We start from the raw sequence: 19,940 nt of genomic DNA, 5'->3' as shown, positions 1-19,940 counted from the left end.
GGCAAATTGTGAGTAGTGTGGTTTGGGGGAGGGTGGAGGAGAAGGTTTGCTCCTAGCAATAATATTAGAAGTTGTCTTTAAAAATATCATAAGCTAGGGATGCCTGGGTGGCTCCATTGGTTGAGCGTGTGACTCTTGGTTTCTTTTTTTTTTTTTTTTCCACAATTTTTAAACTTTAATTTAATAAATGCACATGAGAATCCAGAATTATCTTTTCAAAGTGTAGAGGTAATCATATGATTTCCTTATTTGTTTTTTAGTAATTATACTTTGACAATTCCAGTCAGAAACCCCTTAGTTGCCAAGAATAGATACCCAATCTGACTAGGTCAAATAAAAACTTATGAGGATAAATATCCTACAATGTTCCAAATAGAACAGAATACTTGTGTCTTGAGAAGTGCAGAAATCAAGTTATCTCCTGGGACTTCACCAGCAGAAGCCCATGGAGAGGCAGAGGCTCCCTAGTGACTCTCGGTTTCTGCTCAAGGCATGATCTCATGGACTGTGGGATCGAGCCCTGCGTGGAACTCTGTGCTCAGCAGGGAGTCTGCTTGAAGATTCTCTCCCTCTGCCCCTCCTCCCACTCCTTCTCTGTTTCTCTCTAAAGTAAATGAACAGATCTTTTTAAAAATGTCATAAGCTAACGCTAAGGTGCATTAAAAGATAAATTGAAGCATACTAGAACTTTTAAGAGTTTATTTGAGCAAAAATTGATTTGAATCAGACAGCACCATACTGGAAGTGGTTAGGAGTACCCTGCCGTATACAGAGAAAATGTAGAAGCAAAGAAAGGAAATTATTTCACTGGCTATAGCTTCAAGCCTAGTTGGTAATTTGTGATTGGTTGTCCTTAGTGTTTTGATTTTGTAACTTTGAAGCATTTACAGGCTTACATTTTGATTTGTTTATCATGACAATGAGCCACCTCAGTCTAATGGGCTCCTTGTTTAATTAATTAAACAGGTGGTAATCATATTGTAGTATATAAATATATCAACTCAACATGTTGTACACCTTAAACTTGCACAATGTTATATGTCAATTATAGCTCAATAAAAAAATTTTTTAAACATGTTAAAAAAATGTCATGGCAATTCTCCTGTCCTACCAGATATTAAAACCATTTAAAATCAATAATAATTAAAATGAGGTGTTGGTATAAAAAGATATGCCTTGGTCATTGGGACAGAACTAGTACATTAAAATTTTACAAACTAAAGGAGAGATAACAAAACACTGTGAAAAATGAGGATTAAGAAACCGTATAGATAATTTGGTTTAAGCAAAATTTAAAACTTAGGAAAAATAAACTTTGACCAAAAATACACCAAATAAAAGAACAGATATAAGGAAGCTTTAAATATATAAATTTAAATGAAAAAAGCTCAGAAATAGTTGGGTTATGAATCAGATATCCAAAAGAGAAGACAAATTTTTAAGTTTAACAATAGAGGAGATCAAAAAGATAACCATATATTTTGTTAGATGCAAGTTTTAAATTTTGGTATGTCAATAAGGTAAAAATAATATAATTAAACATTTCGACAGTTATTTTTAGAAAGATACCTAGAAAAGATACATACTTTTGTATACTTGTTTATATCTTATCTTAATTATATTTTGATTCTAATTAGATTCTAGTTTTTAAATTACCAGTCCAAGACAAGCAACAATCACCCAATATAAACTACAAACAGGAGGGGCACCCGGGTGGTTCAGCTGGTTGAATGTCTGACTCGGTTTTGGCTCAGGTCATGAGCTAAAGATCATGATCTCAGGGTCATGAGATCAAGCCCCACATCAGCTCCATGCTCAGTGCAGTCTGCTTAGCCCTTACCCCCACCCCCGCCCACTCTCTCTCACAAATAAATACATCATTAAAATCTTTAAAAATGAAAAACATAAGTAAACTACAGACAGTAAACAAGTTGTAGAACAATGTCAAATCCAGCTACTATCAAAGAAATGTAAAATAAAGAGCTATTTTTTTACTGTTAAATTACCAAAATATTAAATGATAACCAGCTAGTTGATGATAAGAATTTTATTCTAAAGAACTAATTCAAAATAAAAATTAAAAAGTCTATGTGTAAAAAGATAATCATCTTTCCATTATTTATAATAATAAAAATTGTTAATCTCAAAATAAGTGAACAGTCAGAATAATATGCAGCCATTAACAATAAAGTTTATGAAAAATATGTAGCAGAATGAAAAAGACTGTTAGAATCCAAAGTAAAAACGCATATACTCACTTTACACAACAAGGATATTAAAAACCACAAATGACTAGAAGGGATTATATAAAGATATTATTTGTTAAATCGTGGTGGCGAAATTATGGATGATTTTCCTCTGTTTCCAAATTTTTAAAAAGAATGTTGTATAGGTTTTGGTAACACCGTGCATCTTCCCTTTATGTTTGCTTCAGAGATGTTGGCCTGAGTGGGTGAAAAAAATTAAATTTCTTCTATGAATTTCATGGCATCCCTAAATTTTGTAATATTGTAGAAAACTATAATGACATTAAGGATAAATGGCATATTTGCTTTACTTAAATCAGAGAGCTGGAATATTGATGATGAAAGAATTTCAAAGGTACCATATTCCAGCCTCATCCATATTTCTTTGAAAGATGATTTGACCTTTAAGAAAGAACAAAACCTCTTAGAGTTAATCAGGAATTTTCTAAAACTAATACCTTGAGAGTTTACTTCCTAGTGAAACCTTATTATCTGCAGGAAGGAAGGATAGCACAGTCCACAGTTACACAAGTCTGATTGCAAAATGTCTTCCAGTAGCTGATACTATAAAAGATGTGCCATGTTTATTTCATGATGGATAGTCCTCAAAGTATTGCTCTTCTGCATTATACTATCACTTTATTAAAATTCAAAGGCTATATGAGTAGAAGGCTATATGAATCTAATCATATCTTAAATTTTCATGTTCAACATGCAGCTGTATAAACCGTAGGGAATCTCACTGAAATGTCCTCTAGCAGTTTTAATGCAGATGGCAAAATATAAACGCTTTGTTACCAAAGCATAAATAGACACCACGGCTTCATGACAGAGAATGATGCAAAGTCAATCTGTAGAATCATTCAGCGTGTGCTCTGCAAGTGGGAGGCAGAGAAAAGCTCCAACATAAAAACAGCTTAAAACCACATGCTTATAAGAAACTGTTCAATGGGTATCCAGCTGTAACTTCCTATTTTACATGGAGCCTGTATTTCTCAGCTTGGATGAAGTATATTTATATTCTAAATCTCTTTGTCTCTGTCCTCCTGGATATAATGAAGCAAAGGAGTGGGTGTAATGCAGAGGGACAGTGTGTTTAGACTCCACAGGAGTTGTTCCATTTTGTTATAGAAAACAAAGCTTTTGATAGTCCAGCCTCAAGTGTTGAAAGCAGCTTTAGAGAAGCTGGATACAGCTGTGTCCTCTGTCATGAGCCCTTGGACTATAGAGCCCACTGGAGACTTGCAAAGCCTTTGCTCAGTAGAGCAGTCCTCAGAGGACATCCCACCCAGTTCTCTGTCTCCATTTTGCTCTTTTCTCAGGTGACCCAATTCTATGTCCTCACATCCCTGAGTACAGGCAGATCAGTAAGTGGTTCAAACCATCAAGCTCCTGATAAAGCAAGCCATGTTAAGGGAATCCAGAAAAAACATTGTTCGTGCTCGCATATAGGATGAAGCCCTATGTTTGTGCATGCACAGTGATCAGAACACTACCATAATCTTATTGGTAAGAGCACAATTTAGATGACATTTTATTTATTTATTTATTTATTTATTTATTTATTTATTTAAGATTTTATTTTTAAGTAATCTCTACACCCAATGTGGGGGTCAAACCCACAACCCTGAGATCAAGGGTCACATGACACCAGCTGAGTCAGCCAGCCATCCCTAGAAGACAATTTAGAAAAAAGTTAATTGAAATGTTGCTTGATCTTTTCTGCCATTCTAATGTTTAAAAAGCTTGACCATTTATTTGCATCCACTAGTCTTGTGATTTAGGTTACATTCATAGTAAGCAATTAAGGCATGCCAATTTCCAACTAGAATCATGATCTTGATGATAATTCATATACTGGCAAATCATCAGAGGGGTTGCTCAGATGTTACAGAATGATTGGTTCGTGAAGACATGGAATACTCAAGGGGTACCTCTCTTCCAACCCTTGACATGGGATTGAGATCACTACAAAATTGACATCCATACATAGTCAAAATGAAGTGTACTAAATGTGATTTAAAACACACTGACATACATTACAGTAAAAAAATAATTAAAGAAAAATTTTCAAATAATATTTAGAAAATGAAGTTCTTCATTCCCATTCATAAATGTGCTTGCCCACCCTCACTTTTTTTCTTATTCCTATAATGGTTCCATGACCTTCTAAGTTACAGGAGCCCAATAAAGGGTGCCCAATACCTGGACACCTTCTTTCACTCTCCACCTCTTTCTGTACCTAATTAGTCATCACCGAAGCACTCAGCTGCTCAAGGTCTCTTATGATTCCCCCCTCAAATGCCACGCGAACCTTGTAATCCTTCACATATGCTATTACATCACCTCTCCTTTTCTTCTGCCCACTTCAATCCATACTGCTGAGAAAATCACCTTCCCAAAGCATATTCACTAGCATATTCAAAAAAATCTCTGGTAACTGCACATCACACATTCCTTATGTGATAGTCAAAGCCCACAAGGATGATGGTTCTCAACACTCTTCCCATTTCCCCCTTCCATGTACTTTCTGGTTTCAACAAAAGTGCTTTCCTGTTTCTGCACTTTTGTTCAATCTGGAATTAGAACCTAGTCTTCTCTTTATCTGCCCCTTTAGCATCATATTTTCAAGAAACTTTCCCTAAGCAACCAATTCTAAACATTTTGGCCCATGGTACCACTTTTTGTAGCACTTGCTCTTTCATACACATGTGTCCTCAACCCAATAAAACTAAGATTTCCACAGGCAAACATTATGTCCCGTCCCAAAGTACTCAGCCCAGTGGTTTAAACATAGTAGACACTCAAATATTTGCTAAATGCCTGATGCCCTTTACTTTTTCTTTTTCAGTGGCACCACCCCCCTATAGTTATGACCATGAGATGGAATACTGTGCCGACTTGCCACCTCCCTACTCCCCAACCCCACAGGCTTCAGCACAGCGTTCTCCACCCCCTCCTTACCCTGGAAATTCAAGGAAACAATCCTTCTCCCAGAACAGAATATGTGCCAATCAGAGATCTTGCCTGGAATAGAATGCCTCTACTCAGAAACAGGAAAGGATTGCTCTAAGGAATACTTTTTTGGGTCAAACAATATGTCAAGTGGAATATCCAGGCTAAGAAATACTGAGTTTTTACCCTTCTCTGAGCTGACCCCATCTGGAGTACTGTTTGGGTCAATGGTACCACACTTGAAGAGATGCACTGATCAATGCAAGCACACTCAGAGAAGAGTAATGAGATAGACAAAACATATGAAAATCATATTATTTAGGAAACTGCAATGCTGATCCTGGAAAAGAGAAGAATGATGTAAGAGAGGAGGAGAACAGCCTGGACACATAAGGAAACAACCATATTCTGTGTAGCTTTAAAAGTCAGAACTAGAATTATTCATTCTTTTATTCATCAATAAATACTGTTCAAGTGCATGAGAGCCTACTCTGTGCCTTTCACTGCTTAAAGCACTGGATGGAAGCTACAGGAACTTTGGTTTCTGTAAGAACAAGGAACTTTGGTTTCAGGATAAGAAAGAGGAGCTGGAGCATCCTTATTGACTAGATTGCTTTGTGAAGTTCCTTATTACCAAGACTTCAAACAGAATCTATCTGGTAGAGACATGTTCTAGAAAGGAGAGCTAAATCAAATGGTAGATGGGTCCACTGGGCCCCAAACATTCTGCTCATGGGTTAGGTAAGTGTAAAGTAAATTTCTATGCCTCCAAGAATGAAAACAACTAGAATAGTTAAATCTTATCTATTTAATTTTACAGTTAAAACAGGATCAAAGGGACTCAACAGCTGCTCGAAGCCAAGAACCCTTCAGTGCTAGCTACTGCTACCTAAAAATCATCTGGCTTTAATTAGTGTTTTATTATGACAAAGGTTATTCCAACTGTGGGGGAAAAAAAAAACTATATCAGGTTCCCCAAGCAAGAGATACTTCATTTCAGATTGAAAGATTAGAAGCCACATATTCCCATGGGATTTTACATCAGGGAGTAAAACTGTAGAACTTGACGGTGAAGATATATAACAGTTTATGAAAAGAAAAAGGGAGAATAAAATTTGTATTCTGTTCTGTGGAATTCCATTCATATGTAGCTTAGACAGATTTGTTTCTCTTCTGTAATATTTTGAAAATCTGTTCCCTTGAAAAATATATGCAGTTAATAGAAAGGTTAAGATATTGACATCAAACTGTTGCCTTTCGCCAAAATCCAAATGTTATGAAGTGCCTACCTTCAAGTATAAACTTTTCTGCTAAATGATTCTAATGTCCTGTATTTTGCTGCAAGTGACCTTAACATTTATATTTTTATGTGAGCCCTTTCATGTATTTAAAATTTACATTGACAAAATATTGGGGGAGAGTGATGTCACCAAAATGGCAACATACATCATTCCTGAATTTGTTCCGCTTCACAAGAAGAACAACTAACAACTAAAAAGAAGACACCACTGAGAGAATCCTAGAATGCAGGACTGAGGCTGAAGAACCCTCCCCACCCTGCAATTCAGAGACAAAGACAGACTGTATTAGAGGGGTAAGAGAAGTGACTGCATGTTGATCGTATTGCCCCTTCCCCAGGACAGTGCAGCACCATGGGGGCAGGTGTCTCCTGAGCCTCCAGTTCCTCCAGTGGAAAAAAGAACCCAAGGGGGAGCAACCAGCACTGCCCCCCCCCAGCATTGTGAGTCACTCTGTGAGCACCCCTACTCTCTCATACCACTAGAATTGCAGGGCTCAGCCACTGGAAATATAACTATGACAGGGTGGCACTTGAGCTGAGAGAAGAGCAGATAGAGCCAGTAGTTTTCTAGAGCCATTGGCCTCATTTGGCCAGGGAACTTAAGGCGTGGGTCTTCTTGAGGTAAGACAACAAAAAGCTTTACCAGTTTTACAGCTTCTTCTTCTGTTGCACACAGGAAAAGAATCTAATTCATGGCCTTGCTCATTGCTGAATATAGCCTTCAGCTATCTGACCAGAGAGTCTAACCAGAGCACACAGGAAACACACAGTCCATCTAACAGCCCTACATACAGTGGTGCTTCAACAGGGAGCACAGCCCGTGGCTTCCCCCATCTGCAGAGCATCACCTGACCAGGGAATACAGTGGACACTCAGGCCTGATTTGAAGCCCCCACACAATGATCTCTATGGGCCCCAAACCTTGGCTGCTGCCCTGCCAGAGCAGGGAAGCAGGGAACATAACTCCATCTACTACTGAATATAGACCCGGTCCCAACCATCTAGTAAGTCTGAACAGAGACTAAGGCAAGTGAGGACCCCATCCTACAACCCCACTTGGATAGGGACCCAAGCCAGCAGTCATATCCAACTATTTTTAGCCAGTGGCACAATACTGCATCCCTGACCTCAGAACTTGAGTAGTTGCCTCGCCCAAAGCAGTCCATAACAGCAGGCCTTGCCTGCCCAAAGACATTACCAACAGACACACCCAGAAAAACAAAATGAGCTGCCTAGTGAAGAGCTATCTCTGCCAAAGCAAACCTATAAAGTCTGGAAAAAGAGGTTAATTACTCAAATACTCAGATACCAATACAAGAAATCAAGGATCATGAAAAATCAGGTAAATATGACACCATGAAAGGAAACTAATAAAGCTCCAACAACTGACCCTAAAAAAAATGGAAATCTATAAACTATCAAAGAATTCAGAACAATTCTCTAAAAAAAGTTTAGTGAACTTTGAGAGAATGGAGACAAACAACTAAACAAAATTCGGAAAACAATGCATGAACAGAAGGAGAAGTTTGACAAGGAAATAGCAACCATAAAAAAAAAACAAAAAAAGAAATCTCAGAGTTGAAAAATACAATAAAGGAACTGAAGATTTCAACAGAGAGTTTCAAAAGCAGACTCAAACATGCAGAAAAAAAAATCAGCAACCTGAAGGATAGGACATTGGAAATTACCCAAAGGAGAAATAAAAATTAAAAACAGCAAAGAAAGCCTACGGAAATTATAGAACAATTAAAAGAAAAAATATTTGCATCATAAGAATTCCAGAAGCAAAAAAGGGAGAAAGGGACAGAAAGTCTATTTAAAGCAATAATGGCTGAAAACTTCCTGAACCTGGGGAGAGAAATGGTTATCTAGATCCATGAGGCCTAAAGAATCCCAAACAGGTTAAACCTAAGGATAGAGGGCTACACTGAGACACATTATAATTATATTGTCAAAAGTCCAGAACATAATATTTTTTACTAGCAGCAAGAGGAGAGAGAGTGAACTTACGTACAAGGATCTGCCCATAAGATTACTGGATTTCTCAACAGAAACTCTTCAGACCAGGAAAAAATGGGATGCTGTATTCAAAATATTGAAAGAAAATAACTGTCAACCCAAAATTCTATACTTGGCAAAGCTGTCCTTCAGAAATGAAGGAGAGATAAAGACTGTCCTGAACAAACAAAAGCTAAGGGGGTTAATTACAACCAGACCTACCTTGGAAGAAATAAAAACACAAAAAGGTAACATGGATCTCACTGGCAATGGCAAATATATAGTTGTAACTGGATTCTGCAATATGGTAATAGTGATACATCACTCACTCACAGCTCTAGTTTAAAGATTTTCTGAAGGAATGTAGCAAAAATAACCATAAATACAATAATCTGTTATTACACCATATAAAAGAAATAAATTGTAACAGCAATAATCTAAAATGTGAGGGGCAGAAGTAAAAATGTAAAGTATAAAAATTCTATTTATTAATAGTCTTAACATAGGTTTAAAATGGTGTTATAAGTTTAAGATATATTATGCAAGCCTCATGGTAACCACAAGGGAAGATCTTGTAGTAAACACACAAAAGAAGACAATAAATAAGTCAAAGCATCTTGATACCAAAAAAATCAAAACACAAAAAAAAGACAGCAGGGTAAGAAACAAGGAACAATGGATCTACAAAAGAATGAGAAAAAATTAACAAAATGGCAATAGTAAGCCCTTGCCTATAAATAATTACATTAAATGTAAATGCATTACATTCTTCAATCAAAAGACATAGAATGGCTGAAAGGATTTAAAAAACAAGATCCAACAATATCAGCCTAAAAGAGACTCACTTTAAAGACACACATGGATTGAGAGTGAATGTGAACAGACAGAAAAAAAACATTTGAAGCAAATTGTGACCCCCCCCAAAAAAGCAGGGATATCTGCTGATATACTTACATCAGACAAAATAGACTTTAGAAATAGTATTTTTAAAAAAAGGGTCAAAGGTCATTATGTGATGATAAAAGTGCTAATACATCCAAAGATATTAAGTGTCCAAGATAAGAGCACCTAAATATATAAAGCAAAAACTAACAGAGTTAAAAGGAGAAATAAACAGTATTATAGTAATAGTTGAGGACTTTAATACCCCACTCTCAACAATGGATTGATCATCCAGACAGAGAATCAATAAGGAAACAGTGGATTTGAACAACAATATAGGACCAAATGGACATAACAGATGTATACAGAACATTCTAGACAACAACAGCAGAATATACATTCTTCCCAAGAGCACATGAAACATTTTCTACAGCAGACCATATGTTAGGCCACAAAACAAGTCTCAGCAAATTCAGGAAGACTGAACTCTTACCAAGTATCTTCTCTGATCACAATAGTGTGAAACTAGAAATCAGTAACAAGAGGAAAACTGGAAAATTCACAAACACATAGAAATTAACACTGTCCTCAACAACCAGTGGATCAAAGAAGAAATTAAAGGGGAAAAAAAAAAGTTTATTGAGACAAACAAAAATGGAAACACAACACACCAGAACTTATGGGATGTAGCAAAAGCAGTTCTAAGAGAGAAGCTCATAGTAATAAATGCCTACATTAAGAAGCAAGAAAGATCCCAAATAAACAACCTAACTCTATACCTCAAGGAACTAGAAAAAGAAGAAAAAATTAAACCCACAGTTAGCAGAAGAAAATAGTGAATATTAGAGAAGAAATAGAGAACAGAAAAATAATAGAAAATATAAACCAAATTAAGAGTTGACTCTTTGAAAAGATAAAATTGACAAAACCCTAGCCAGACTAACTAAGGAAAAAAAAAGAGAAAGGACCCAAATCAACACAATTACAGCTGATACCACAGAAATTCAAAGGATCATAAAAGATTCTGCTGGTGAGACTGTAAACTGGTACAGCTACTATGGAAAATAGTATGCAGGAATCTTTAAAAAGTTAAAAATAGAACTACCAAATGATCTGGCAATTCCACTTCTGAGAATATATCCAAAGAAATTAAAATACTACCTCAAAAAGGTATCTTGTACCCCATGTTCACAGCAGCATTATTTTCAATAGCCAAGATGGAAACAAACTAAGTGTCCATCAATAGATGAATGGATAAGGAAGTTGTAGTGTGTGTGTGTGTGTGTGTGTGTGTTTACACAAAAGAATGTAATTCAGCCATTAAAAAATGAGGAAATCCTATTATTTGGGACAACAAGGATAGACCTTAAAAGTAATATACTAAGTGAAATAAGACAAAAAAAAAAAAAAAAGACAAATAACATATGATCTCACTTATATGTAGAATCTTAAAGAAAACAACAACTCATAGATAAAAAGATCAGACTTGTGGTTACCAGAGGTGGAGGGTGGAAGGAGTGGGATTTAGAGGAAGGTGGTCAAAAGTTACAAACTTCCAGTTATAAGATACATAAGCACTACGGATGTAACGGGCAACATAAGGACTAGAGTTAACACTGCTGTAGGATATATAGGAAAAGTGTTAAGAAAGTAAATCCTAAGAGTTCTCATCATAAGAAGAACATTTTTTTCTTTTATTCTTCTTTACCTGCATTTTTTTGTATCTATATGAGAAGATGGATGTTAGCCAAACCTACAACGGTAATCATTTTACAATGTATGTAATTCAAACCATCATGCTGTATGCCTTAAACTTATACAGCGATGCATGTCAGTTATTTCTCAATAAAACTGAACAACAACAAAACTGTGTATCACTTCTTCACCGAAAGAACACTGTGATGAACACAACTTGCTAGTAGCTGGTTAGAAAGATCTTTATTACAAGTCTGCTGAAACACTGCACTGCATGCCTAAACAAATACTGGGAAGAGATGTTCAAATTTTTATGTCACTTTGCAATTAAATCTAAAATGTTTAATCTAACATCATCATTATAATTCAGTGAAGTTCCAAAAAGATGCTAAGAATTCTGCTGAATAAAATAATCAAAAGAAATGTCTTAAGGTATAAAATTATAGTTCCTGTCCTTGTAGTTAGGAAACTTAGTAGTTCATATGTACCATATTTTCTTTCAAATACACTGATCTGACCGAAATGTGGTCTAGCTGTCAGTGAGATCTAAAAGCTAGATTTGTTTTGAATGACTTGCTTGATTTGTAGGTACTGATGATTTTCTGACTTATAAGGACACAAAGCATTCAAGAGTTCCAGCCTATTCTAGGGACTGGAATTTTAGCACAATTTTAACAGTACATATGCTTTCTCTCTCTTCTGTAAGTGTGATCAGATCCAATTACATGGCAGCCCTGCAACTCAAAATGTGGGGGTCTCTGTGACATTCACAATGTTGGCTGCAAATGAGCCATAAATTCCTTAAGAAAAACGGAGAGGAAAAGACCAGTGCAAATTGAATTCTCGTCATCTTTGCCATCGATAAACATTTATTGAATACCTCCTATGTTCTGCAAACATTACCCACAGAGGGAGCCATCTGCGTCCACACCATTCCTCCTTTGAGTTGTTTTATGACTTCCCTTAAGACATAGCACAGACCCAAAGATCTACAAGCGATGACTATTTTTCCTATTTGCCTTTAGTGTCACAAGAGCATAAATGTGCACATTATCTATATAGACTTTTGGAGTTCACTGATATTTTCATAGATGATCCATATTGAAGGAAAATAGTATATAATGTGAAAGCTTTGAATTATGGTTATTTAAAAACTAATGTGTGTTCTGTGGCCAGTGTTTACAATAAGCATTAAAATGAATTAACTCATTATAACAAGGGTTCTATTTTAATTGTCTTGTGCTCATTTTGTTTCATCCTTCATTTCTGCTGATTTAGCCTCATTCTTTTGTACAGAAACACAGGACTGAAGCCAGATAGACTTTATTTTGAATCCTGTCTTCTGCCTGTATTGTGGGAGACAGGCCACTTCATCTCCATGAAATTTAACTTTCTGCTCTGAAAATGTAAATACTATAATGAGGTTCATCAGGTTTTGTGAAAATTGGATGAATATGTGCAGAATTCTAAGTATAGTGCCTGGAACACAGGAAATGTTCTATAAATATTAGCCAAAAATAAATTAACAAAAGAATACCATAAGGATGACAGCCTCTGGAATTGTGCTATCCAACATGTTAGCCACCAACTACATATGGTTATTTGAATTTAAATAAATCAAAATTAAATTAGATGAAAAATCCACTTCTTTAGTTTCACTAACCACATTTCAAATGCTACATCGATAGCCTCACGTAACTAGCGGCTAGCTTACTGGGCAATGCTGCTCTAGAAAAATCTATGCAAAATGCAACAAGGTAGCAGGAAGGAGGTAAAGAAGCAGTACTACAGTCATCTGGTCCGGAAGAAACTGTGCACTTTGTCATTAATTGTGAAGTCTTCCACAAATAGGGGTGATGAGGCCACGGCTGTGGAAGTAAGAATATGATCTGCTTGAGAAGCCCACTCAGTCTCTTCTCAGGGCCAGAAGCAGAGAAGCTATGGCAAGAGCTGAAGGGCTGAATCTAGAAGAGGGACACTGGACCTGGCCCAGGAGCTGGTGAGATAGCTCACAGTCTACTCCATTCTGCTGAGCTGCCCTGCTCAGTTCTAAAAGCCACTCTAAGAGCATCCAGGGCCAAACATATCTTCTTAAGGTCATCACTGAAGTGTGCTCTTCCATTATTTCCATTATAATCTTGTTCCTGCCACCATATGAAAGCAGCACTTAGCATTCATTCATTCTACTCTCAACTTGTCCTTGTTTAGCCAAACCCATTTCGCCAACTTTTGACTCTACATGAGGTAGAATCTAGGATGCATCAGACCATGTGGAGCCCATCACAAGTGGAACTCTGGGAGCTATTTTTTTTTATTTGTAACTTAATTAAAACAACCTAACATCCAAGTCACACGATCATCTTACTAATCGCCACGGAAGCTGCTAAGGACTTCCAGATCCTCAGTCAGAATGTAGTTGAAATGTGGAATTTTAATTTTCTAATTATAGGCCCAAGCTGCCAGGGGGATTGCTGAACTTGTAAGTTCAATGCTCTTCTGCTACAACCCCACCGTGTGGTATGATTCATTTCAAACTGTGTCAGGACCTCCAGAAAGGAAAGCACCAAACAAGCTTTAAAAAACATCTTCAGGTGATTCTGATTTCCACCCTAAGCCCCACCCCACCCTCGACACCTATGATGGTTAAGGCAGAGGAAGGATCAAAGGCTTCAGAGTAAGAGAGACTTTGTTTCTCTCTTATCTCTGTCACCTTCTAGCTATGTGTTCTGAGCCAAGTAACTCGGTTGCCATAACCTCAGTTTTATCCAAAATATGTGAATAACACCACCCTTGCCAGGTTGTTGCAATGATTATAAACAGTATACTGAAAACATCTGTCATAAAGATTCTATCTGGGTTGGTGACTCAGACAGACACAAATATATATATATATCTACTCTCTTTCCAATTATTGTACTCCCACTTCTGAGCCTTACCACTTCTATAAGCAGATAAATACCATTGCTGTGTAACAACTTAGCTAAGAACTTAGCCGCTTGCAACAACACCATTAATGATCTCAGTTCCTCTAGGCCTGGAACCTGGGTGTGACTTAGCTGGGTCCTCTGGCTCGGGGACTCCCACAGGGCCATGGTCATGTCAATGTGCAACTGAAGGTCTGCCTCAAAGCTCACTCACATTCATGGAGGATTCTGTTGACAGGATTCTATTCCTTATAGGCTTTTGGAATAAGGGCCTTATTTACTCACTGGCTACTGGTCAGAGACTACCCACAACTTGAACTATGTCAGCTTGCTTCCCCAGTGCAAGCAAGCAACAACAGCCATAAAGTGAGAGAACATGCTAGCAAAATATTGGGCCAGCAAGAGGGGACTCACAGACTACAAACCCAATTTTGGAAGTGACATCCCATCACTTTGGCCATATTCAGTTCCTTGGATTAAGGTCACTAGGTCAAGTCTGCACAAAAGAGGAGGCGATTACATGAGGGCACAAATACCAGGAGGCGGGGCGAGAGCATTAGCTATCTTAGTAGCCAGCCTACCACAGCAGGGATATTTTATCTCAGTCTCTGTAAGTCCATTATTTGGAGTTCAGGCAATCTTCCCTCTAACAAGAATATGCCAGCTCAACAGCTGAAGGAATTGCAGGGCCAAGGTTGGCTGTGAGCAAATAGCTTTTAGTGAACTGACAGGGGTAGAGCAGAGCCAGTGACCATCACAGGGCCATGCTAATTGGGGGAGTGCCGCCCAGGAATACTGAACAGAGACACACCACGTTTGTGTTTCTCATGAAATTCATTTATGAGCTGCACTAAAGCACACCACATTTTGGCACGGAATGAAGAAAACCACACACCACATACCTTATGGACAAGTCTTAACGTGGCCCCAGTTCTAACCTTTGTTTCAACCTTGTTCCAAGATATTTAATCTCCATCAGGAAAAGAATTCCGAGACAAGTTTCCAGATGAGTGTTCAGCGGATCAAGCTGCCACTTAACCTAATCTTAAAGACCTTCACTAAAAATGGAAAACAAATCCAAGGGAATGTTTGGAACTGCAGAAACATGTGCTGGGAATTCTGCCTTCTCTGGATGGCTTAAGGAATACATGGTTTAAAAAAAAAAGTCCAATGAGACACTTTGATTCCCATTACAGCTCGGCTTCCCCTCTTCCAACCCAGCTTTGAGCAGCTTTTGAGTGTGTGCTGCCTGACACACCTCATTGTGGAGAGGAGGCAGGGGAATCATTTTCTGAATCACATTTGGTTGTAGGCAATAAGTATATAAGATCTCATCCTACTTCCACGACCTGAAGAATGGATAGAACCAAATGATCCAACTTTCCCACTTTTGTATCTTATAGTAAGTCAGTGTCTTCATTATCACACATCTTGTGTATTATTTTCTCTGTTGACTTGGGAAGAACTGGAAGGCAGTTCAGAAGAATTAAGTAGTTTAAAGTCTACTTCCTTCAGCTTTGTTTGTGAAAATGCACTTGGAGACCCCCTCCCTGGGTCTCTCACCACCACCTGAACACACAAGACAAACTTCCTTCTTCAAAAGCCTCTGACTTCTTCTGTGGACTCCTGCTCATCTGAGAGGTGTGATGTTTCTCCAGTCAGAATTCACGGATTCTCACCTCTGCCCCTTTTGTTACCTATTTTGTACCCTTTTTATATACCTTGTCACAGATTTGTTAAATGTCTCTTTTGAAGAATTAGAGAAAGAGAGTTTAGAGTGAGCAGCATATTCTCTGTGGGGTCCATAATCCAAGATAGGGGTCCCCGAACTGGATACAAGGCTGTAGTGTCATAGATTTTAACTGATGATCTATGTCAATCCGGATATAGCTGGGCTGTGTTATTAAGCACAGTATTAATACATGTCCACTCAAATAAATGAACACGCTCATCTTGACTGACTCAGTGAAACAAGACAACATGCCAGTTGGGGAGTGGCACTCTTATAATTCTTCAGATTAAAATTGAGCTCATTTTTTTTAACAATAGCCGATGACTTAGCATTTACTATGTGCCAGATTTTTTTAATTCAAATTCAATTAGCCAACTTGTAGTATATCATTAGTTTCAGATGTAGTGTTCAATAACTTATCAGTTTCATATAACACCCAGTACTCATCACATTGTGTGCCCTCCTTAATGCCCATCACTCAGTTACCCATCACCCCCACCCACTGCCCCTCCAGCAACCCTCAGTTTGTTTCCTATAATTAAGAGTTTCTCATGGTTTTTCTCCCTCTCCGATGACTTCCCATTCTGTTTTCCCTCCCTTTCCCTACTGTCCTCTGCCCTGTTTCTTATATTCCACATGAGTGAAACGCATATGATTATTATCTTTCTCTGATTGACTTATTTCACTCAGAATAATTCCCTCCAGTTCTATCCACATTGATGTAAATGGTAAGTATTCATCCTTTCTGATGGCTGAGTAATATTCCGTGAGTGTGTGTGTGTGTGTGTGTGTGTGTGTGTTTATATATATACACACACACACACACACACGCCACATCTTCTTTATCCATTCATCTGTCGATGGACATCTCAGCTCTTTCCACAGTTTGGCTATTGTGGACATTGCTGCTATGAACATTGGGGCGCAGTTGCCCCTTTGGATCACTACATTTGTATCTTTGGGGAAAAAACCTAGTAGTGCAATTGTTGGGTCATAGGGTTGCTCTATTTTTAACATCTTGAGGAACCTCCATACCCTTTTCCAGAGTGGTGGCACCAGCTTGCTTTCCCACCAACAATTTAAGAGGGTTCCCCTTTCTCCGCATCTACACCAACATTTGTTGTTTCCTGTCTTGTTAATTTTAGCCATTCTGACTGGTGTGAGGTGGTATCTCATTGTGGTTTTGATTTGTATTTCTCTGATGCCAAGTGATGTGGAGCATTGTTTCGTGTTTGTTGGCCATTTGTATGTCTTCTTTGGAAATAGGTCTGTTCATGTCTTCTGCCCTTCTAGATTGGATTATTTGTTTTTTGGGTGTTGCGTTTGATAAGTTCTTTACAGATCTTGGATACTAGCCCTTTATCTGATATGTCATTTACAAATATCTTCTCCCATTCCGTAGGTTGCCTTTTAGTTTGTTGGCTGTTTCCTTTGCTGTGCAGAAGCTTTTTATCTTAATGAAGTCCCAATAGTTCATTTTTGCTTTTTTTCCCCCTTGCCTTTAGAGTCATGTCTAGCAAGAAGTTGCTGCCTGTGTTCTCCTCTAGGATTTTGATGGATTTCTGTCTCACATTTAGGTCTTACAACCATTTTGAATTTATTTTTTATGTATGGTGTAAAAAAAAATGGTCCAGTTTCATTCTTCTGCATGTGGCTGTCCAATTTTCCTAGCACCATTTATAAGAGAGACTGTCCTTTTTCCATCGGGAGACTGTCATTCTTCCCTGCTTCGTTGAAGATTAGTTGACCACAGAGTTGAGAGTCCATTTCTGGGCTCTCTATTCTGTTCCATTGATTTGTGTATCTGTTTTTGTGCCAGTACTGTACTGTCCTGATGATAACAGCCTTGTAATAGAGCTTGAAGTCTGGCATTGTGATGCCACCAGCTTTGGTTTTCTTTTTCAACATTCCTCTGGCTATTTAGGGTCTTTTCTATTTCCACACAAATTTTAGGATTATTTGTTCCAGCTCTGTGAAAAACATTGATGGTATTTTGATAGGGATTACACTGAATATGTGGATGTTCTGAGTAGCATAGACATTTTAACAATATTTATTCTTCCAATCCATGAGCATGGAATGTTTTTCCACTTCTTTGTGTCTTCCTCAATTTCTTTTATAAGTGTTCTGTAGTTTTTGGAGTACAGATGCTTTACCTCTTTGGTTAGGTTTTTTCCTAGGTACAGTATGGTTTTTGGTGCAACTGTAAATGGGATCGATTCCTTAATTTTTCTTTCTTCTGTCTCATTGTTATTGTATAGAAATGCAACTGATTTCTGTGCATTGATTTTGTATCCTGTCACATTGCTGAATTCCTGTATGAGTTCTAGCAATTTTGGGGTGGAGTCTTCTGGGTTTTCCACATAAATTATAATGTCATCTGCAAAGAGTGAAAGTTTAACTTTTTTGCCAATTTGAATGCCTTTTATTTCTTTTCGTTGTCTGATTGTTGAGGCTAGGGCTTCTCGTATTATGTTGAACAGCAGTGGTGAGAGTGGGCATCCTGTTGTGCTCCCGACCTTAGGGGAAAAACTCTCAGTTTTCCTCACTGAAAATAATATTCGCTGTTGGCTTTTCATAGATGGCTTTTATGATATTGAGGTATGTTCCCTCTGTCCCTACACTGTGGAGAGTTTTAATCAAGAAAGGATGCTAATACCAACCAAATATCAGAAAAGAATTGCCTCATAAATCATATTTCCCATAGAACAGATTACAATGTAATTTAAACTTCAGAAGCAGTGTCCAAAGGATTCACTAAAGGCATTTTTACTAAAGTAAGATGTCATAGTTTTCACATTGCCATTTCTTTGGGGTATGTTAAAAAAAAAAAACCAAAACACTGAATATTCAGAAATGAAGCAAAAAAAAAAAAAAAAGAAATAAAGGAAGGAAGGAAGGAAGGAAGGAAGGAAGGAAGGAAGGAAGGAAGGAAGGAAGAAAGAAAGAAAGAAAGAAAGAAAGAAAGAAAGAAAGAAAGAAAGAAGGAAAACTGCTGGAAATAGGATTTAAAATGGCTACCAACTTTTGTGTTGTTATTATTTGTTATGTATAGAGTGCAACAGTGCACTTATCCAAGTTCTGAAAAGCAGTAATACGACTATAAAAAGACTCTCAATGAAATGATCCTTAGAAATCTATTACCTTACATCATCATAATTTTTTTGGTGCCAGGCACTGTTCTAAGTACTTTACAATTAATTACATTGAATTTTCCAATCCCAGGGTGTATGTATTATTATTACCATTTTGGAGATCTAGAAGCTGTAAATGTATCACTTTATAGTCCTAAAAAAAGTCTTCCAGTGAGAATAAATTTCTAATGACCAAGGAAATACCTCCATATTTAGTCTTTGCTTGTAAGAGCTACCCATGGTGATCCTGTGGCTGGTCACAGAAGCTGTCTTTCCATGGCTGGAGTTCCAAGTGGATGATTATACGTGTTTGAACAATCTTAATGACTCATATCCTTCCCTTTGGGCTTCTGTTGCAATTCATCACTTAGTCTTCAGTTTCAGTTTTTATGTACACTGTGGATGAGATGGAGAGTGAAAGGACTCTTTTATCTCTGATACAGCACCTGGTCCCAGCAGACACCTTCACCCAGTTATCTCCCAGGGCATGACTTTCACCAATATGGAAACCAATCTGAATTTTCTGTCAATGCTTTACATTTCCTTTTGACCAGGACAAAGGGATGAGTCAATATTTACAAAAAAGAGATAAAGGAAGGGGACATCTGCAAAATGATGTGAATTTTTAACTAATTTTGAAGGGACAGTCCTGAATGTTGGTAGCACAAATGAAAACTGTAAAAATTGGTGTCTACTTTGTTCATATTAGTTTTCTAATATGTTATACATTTAAAAAAACCCTCAAGATCTCTGCAGAATTTTAAAAGAAAAAAATACATATAAACAATAAAATATTAAACTAGACAACAGCAATATGTTAGGATAGTTAGGGAAAATGTTTAAATAAGAAAAAGGCAATAACAGTCTTCTAGATAATTCTGCATAAAGAGCAGAGTCCTACAGTAATCCAGGAATAAAGTAGTTTTGCCAATCGTGAAGTTATACATGAATCAATGTCAAAATTAAAATATTTATGATTTCTCCAGGCCATAGCAATCTAATAAATGGTACTTCCCCATCCTGGACCTCATTTGCTACTACAGGACTTCCAGAATCCTGCAAAATACAGCCTGT

At 37.4% G+C, this 19,940-nt stretch overlaps 1 protein-coding gene across 1 annotated transcript in view; it reads left to right on the top strand.

Moving 5' to 3' along the window:
- Positions 1 to 8,128, top strand: part of CYYR1 (cysteine and tyrosine rich 1) — a 99,893-nt gene extending 91,765 nt beyond the window's left edge. Inside the window, exon 4 of the mRNA XM_026517882.4 lies at positions 5,098 to 8,128. Within this exon, the coding sequence (XP_026373667.2) occupies positions 5,098 to 5,282 (185 nt within the window). The 3' untranslated portion in view covers positions 5,283 to 8,128. The remainder of the gene's footprint in view (positions 1 to 5,097) is intronic.
- Positions 8,129 to 19,940: the final 11,812 nt, after the last annotated feature.

Source organism: Ursus arctos, unplaced genomic scaffold (genome assembly GCF_023065955.2).
Source record: "Ursus arctos isolate Adak ecotype North America unplaced genomic scaffold, UrsArc2.0 scaffold_4, whole genome shotgun sequence".
NCBI lineage: Eukaryota > Metazoa > Chordata > Mammalia > Carnivora > Ursidae > Ursus > Ursus arctos.
This window is presented reverse-complemented; position numbering and strand designations above follow the sequence as displayed.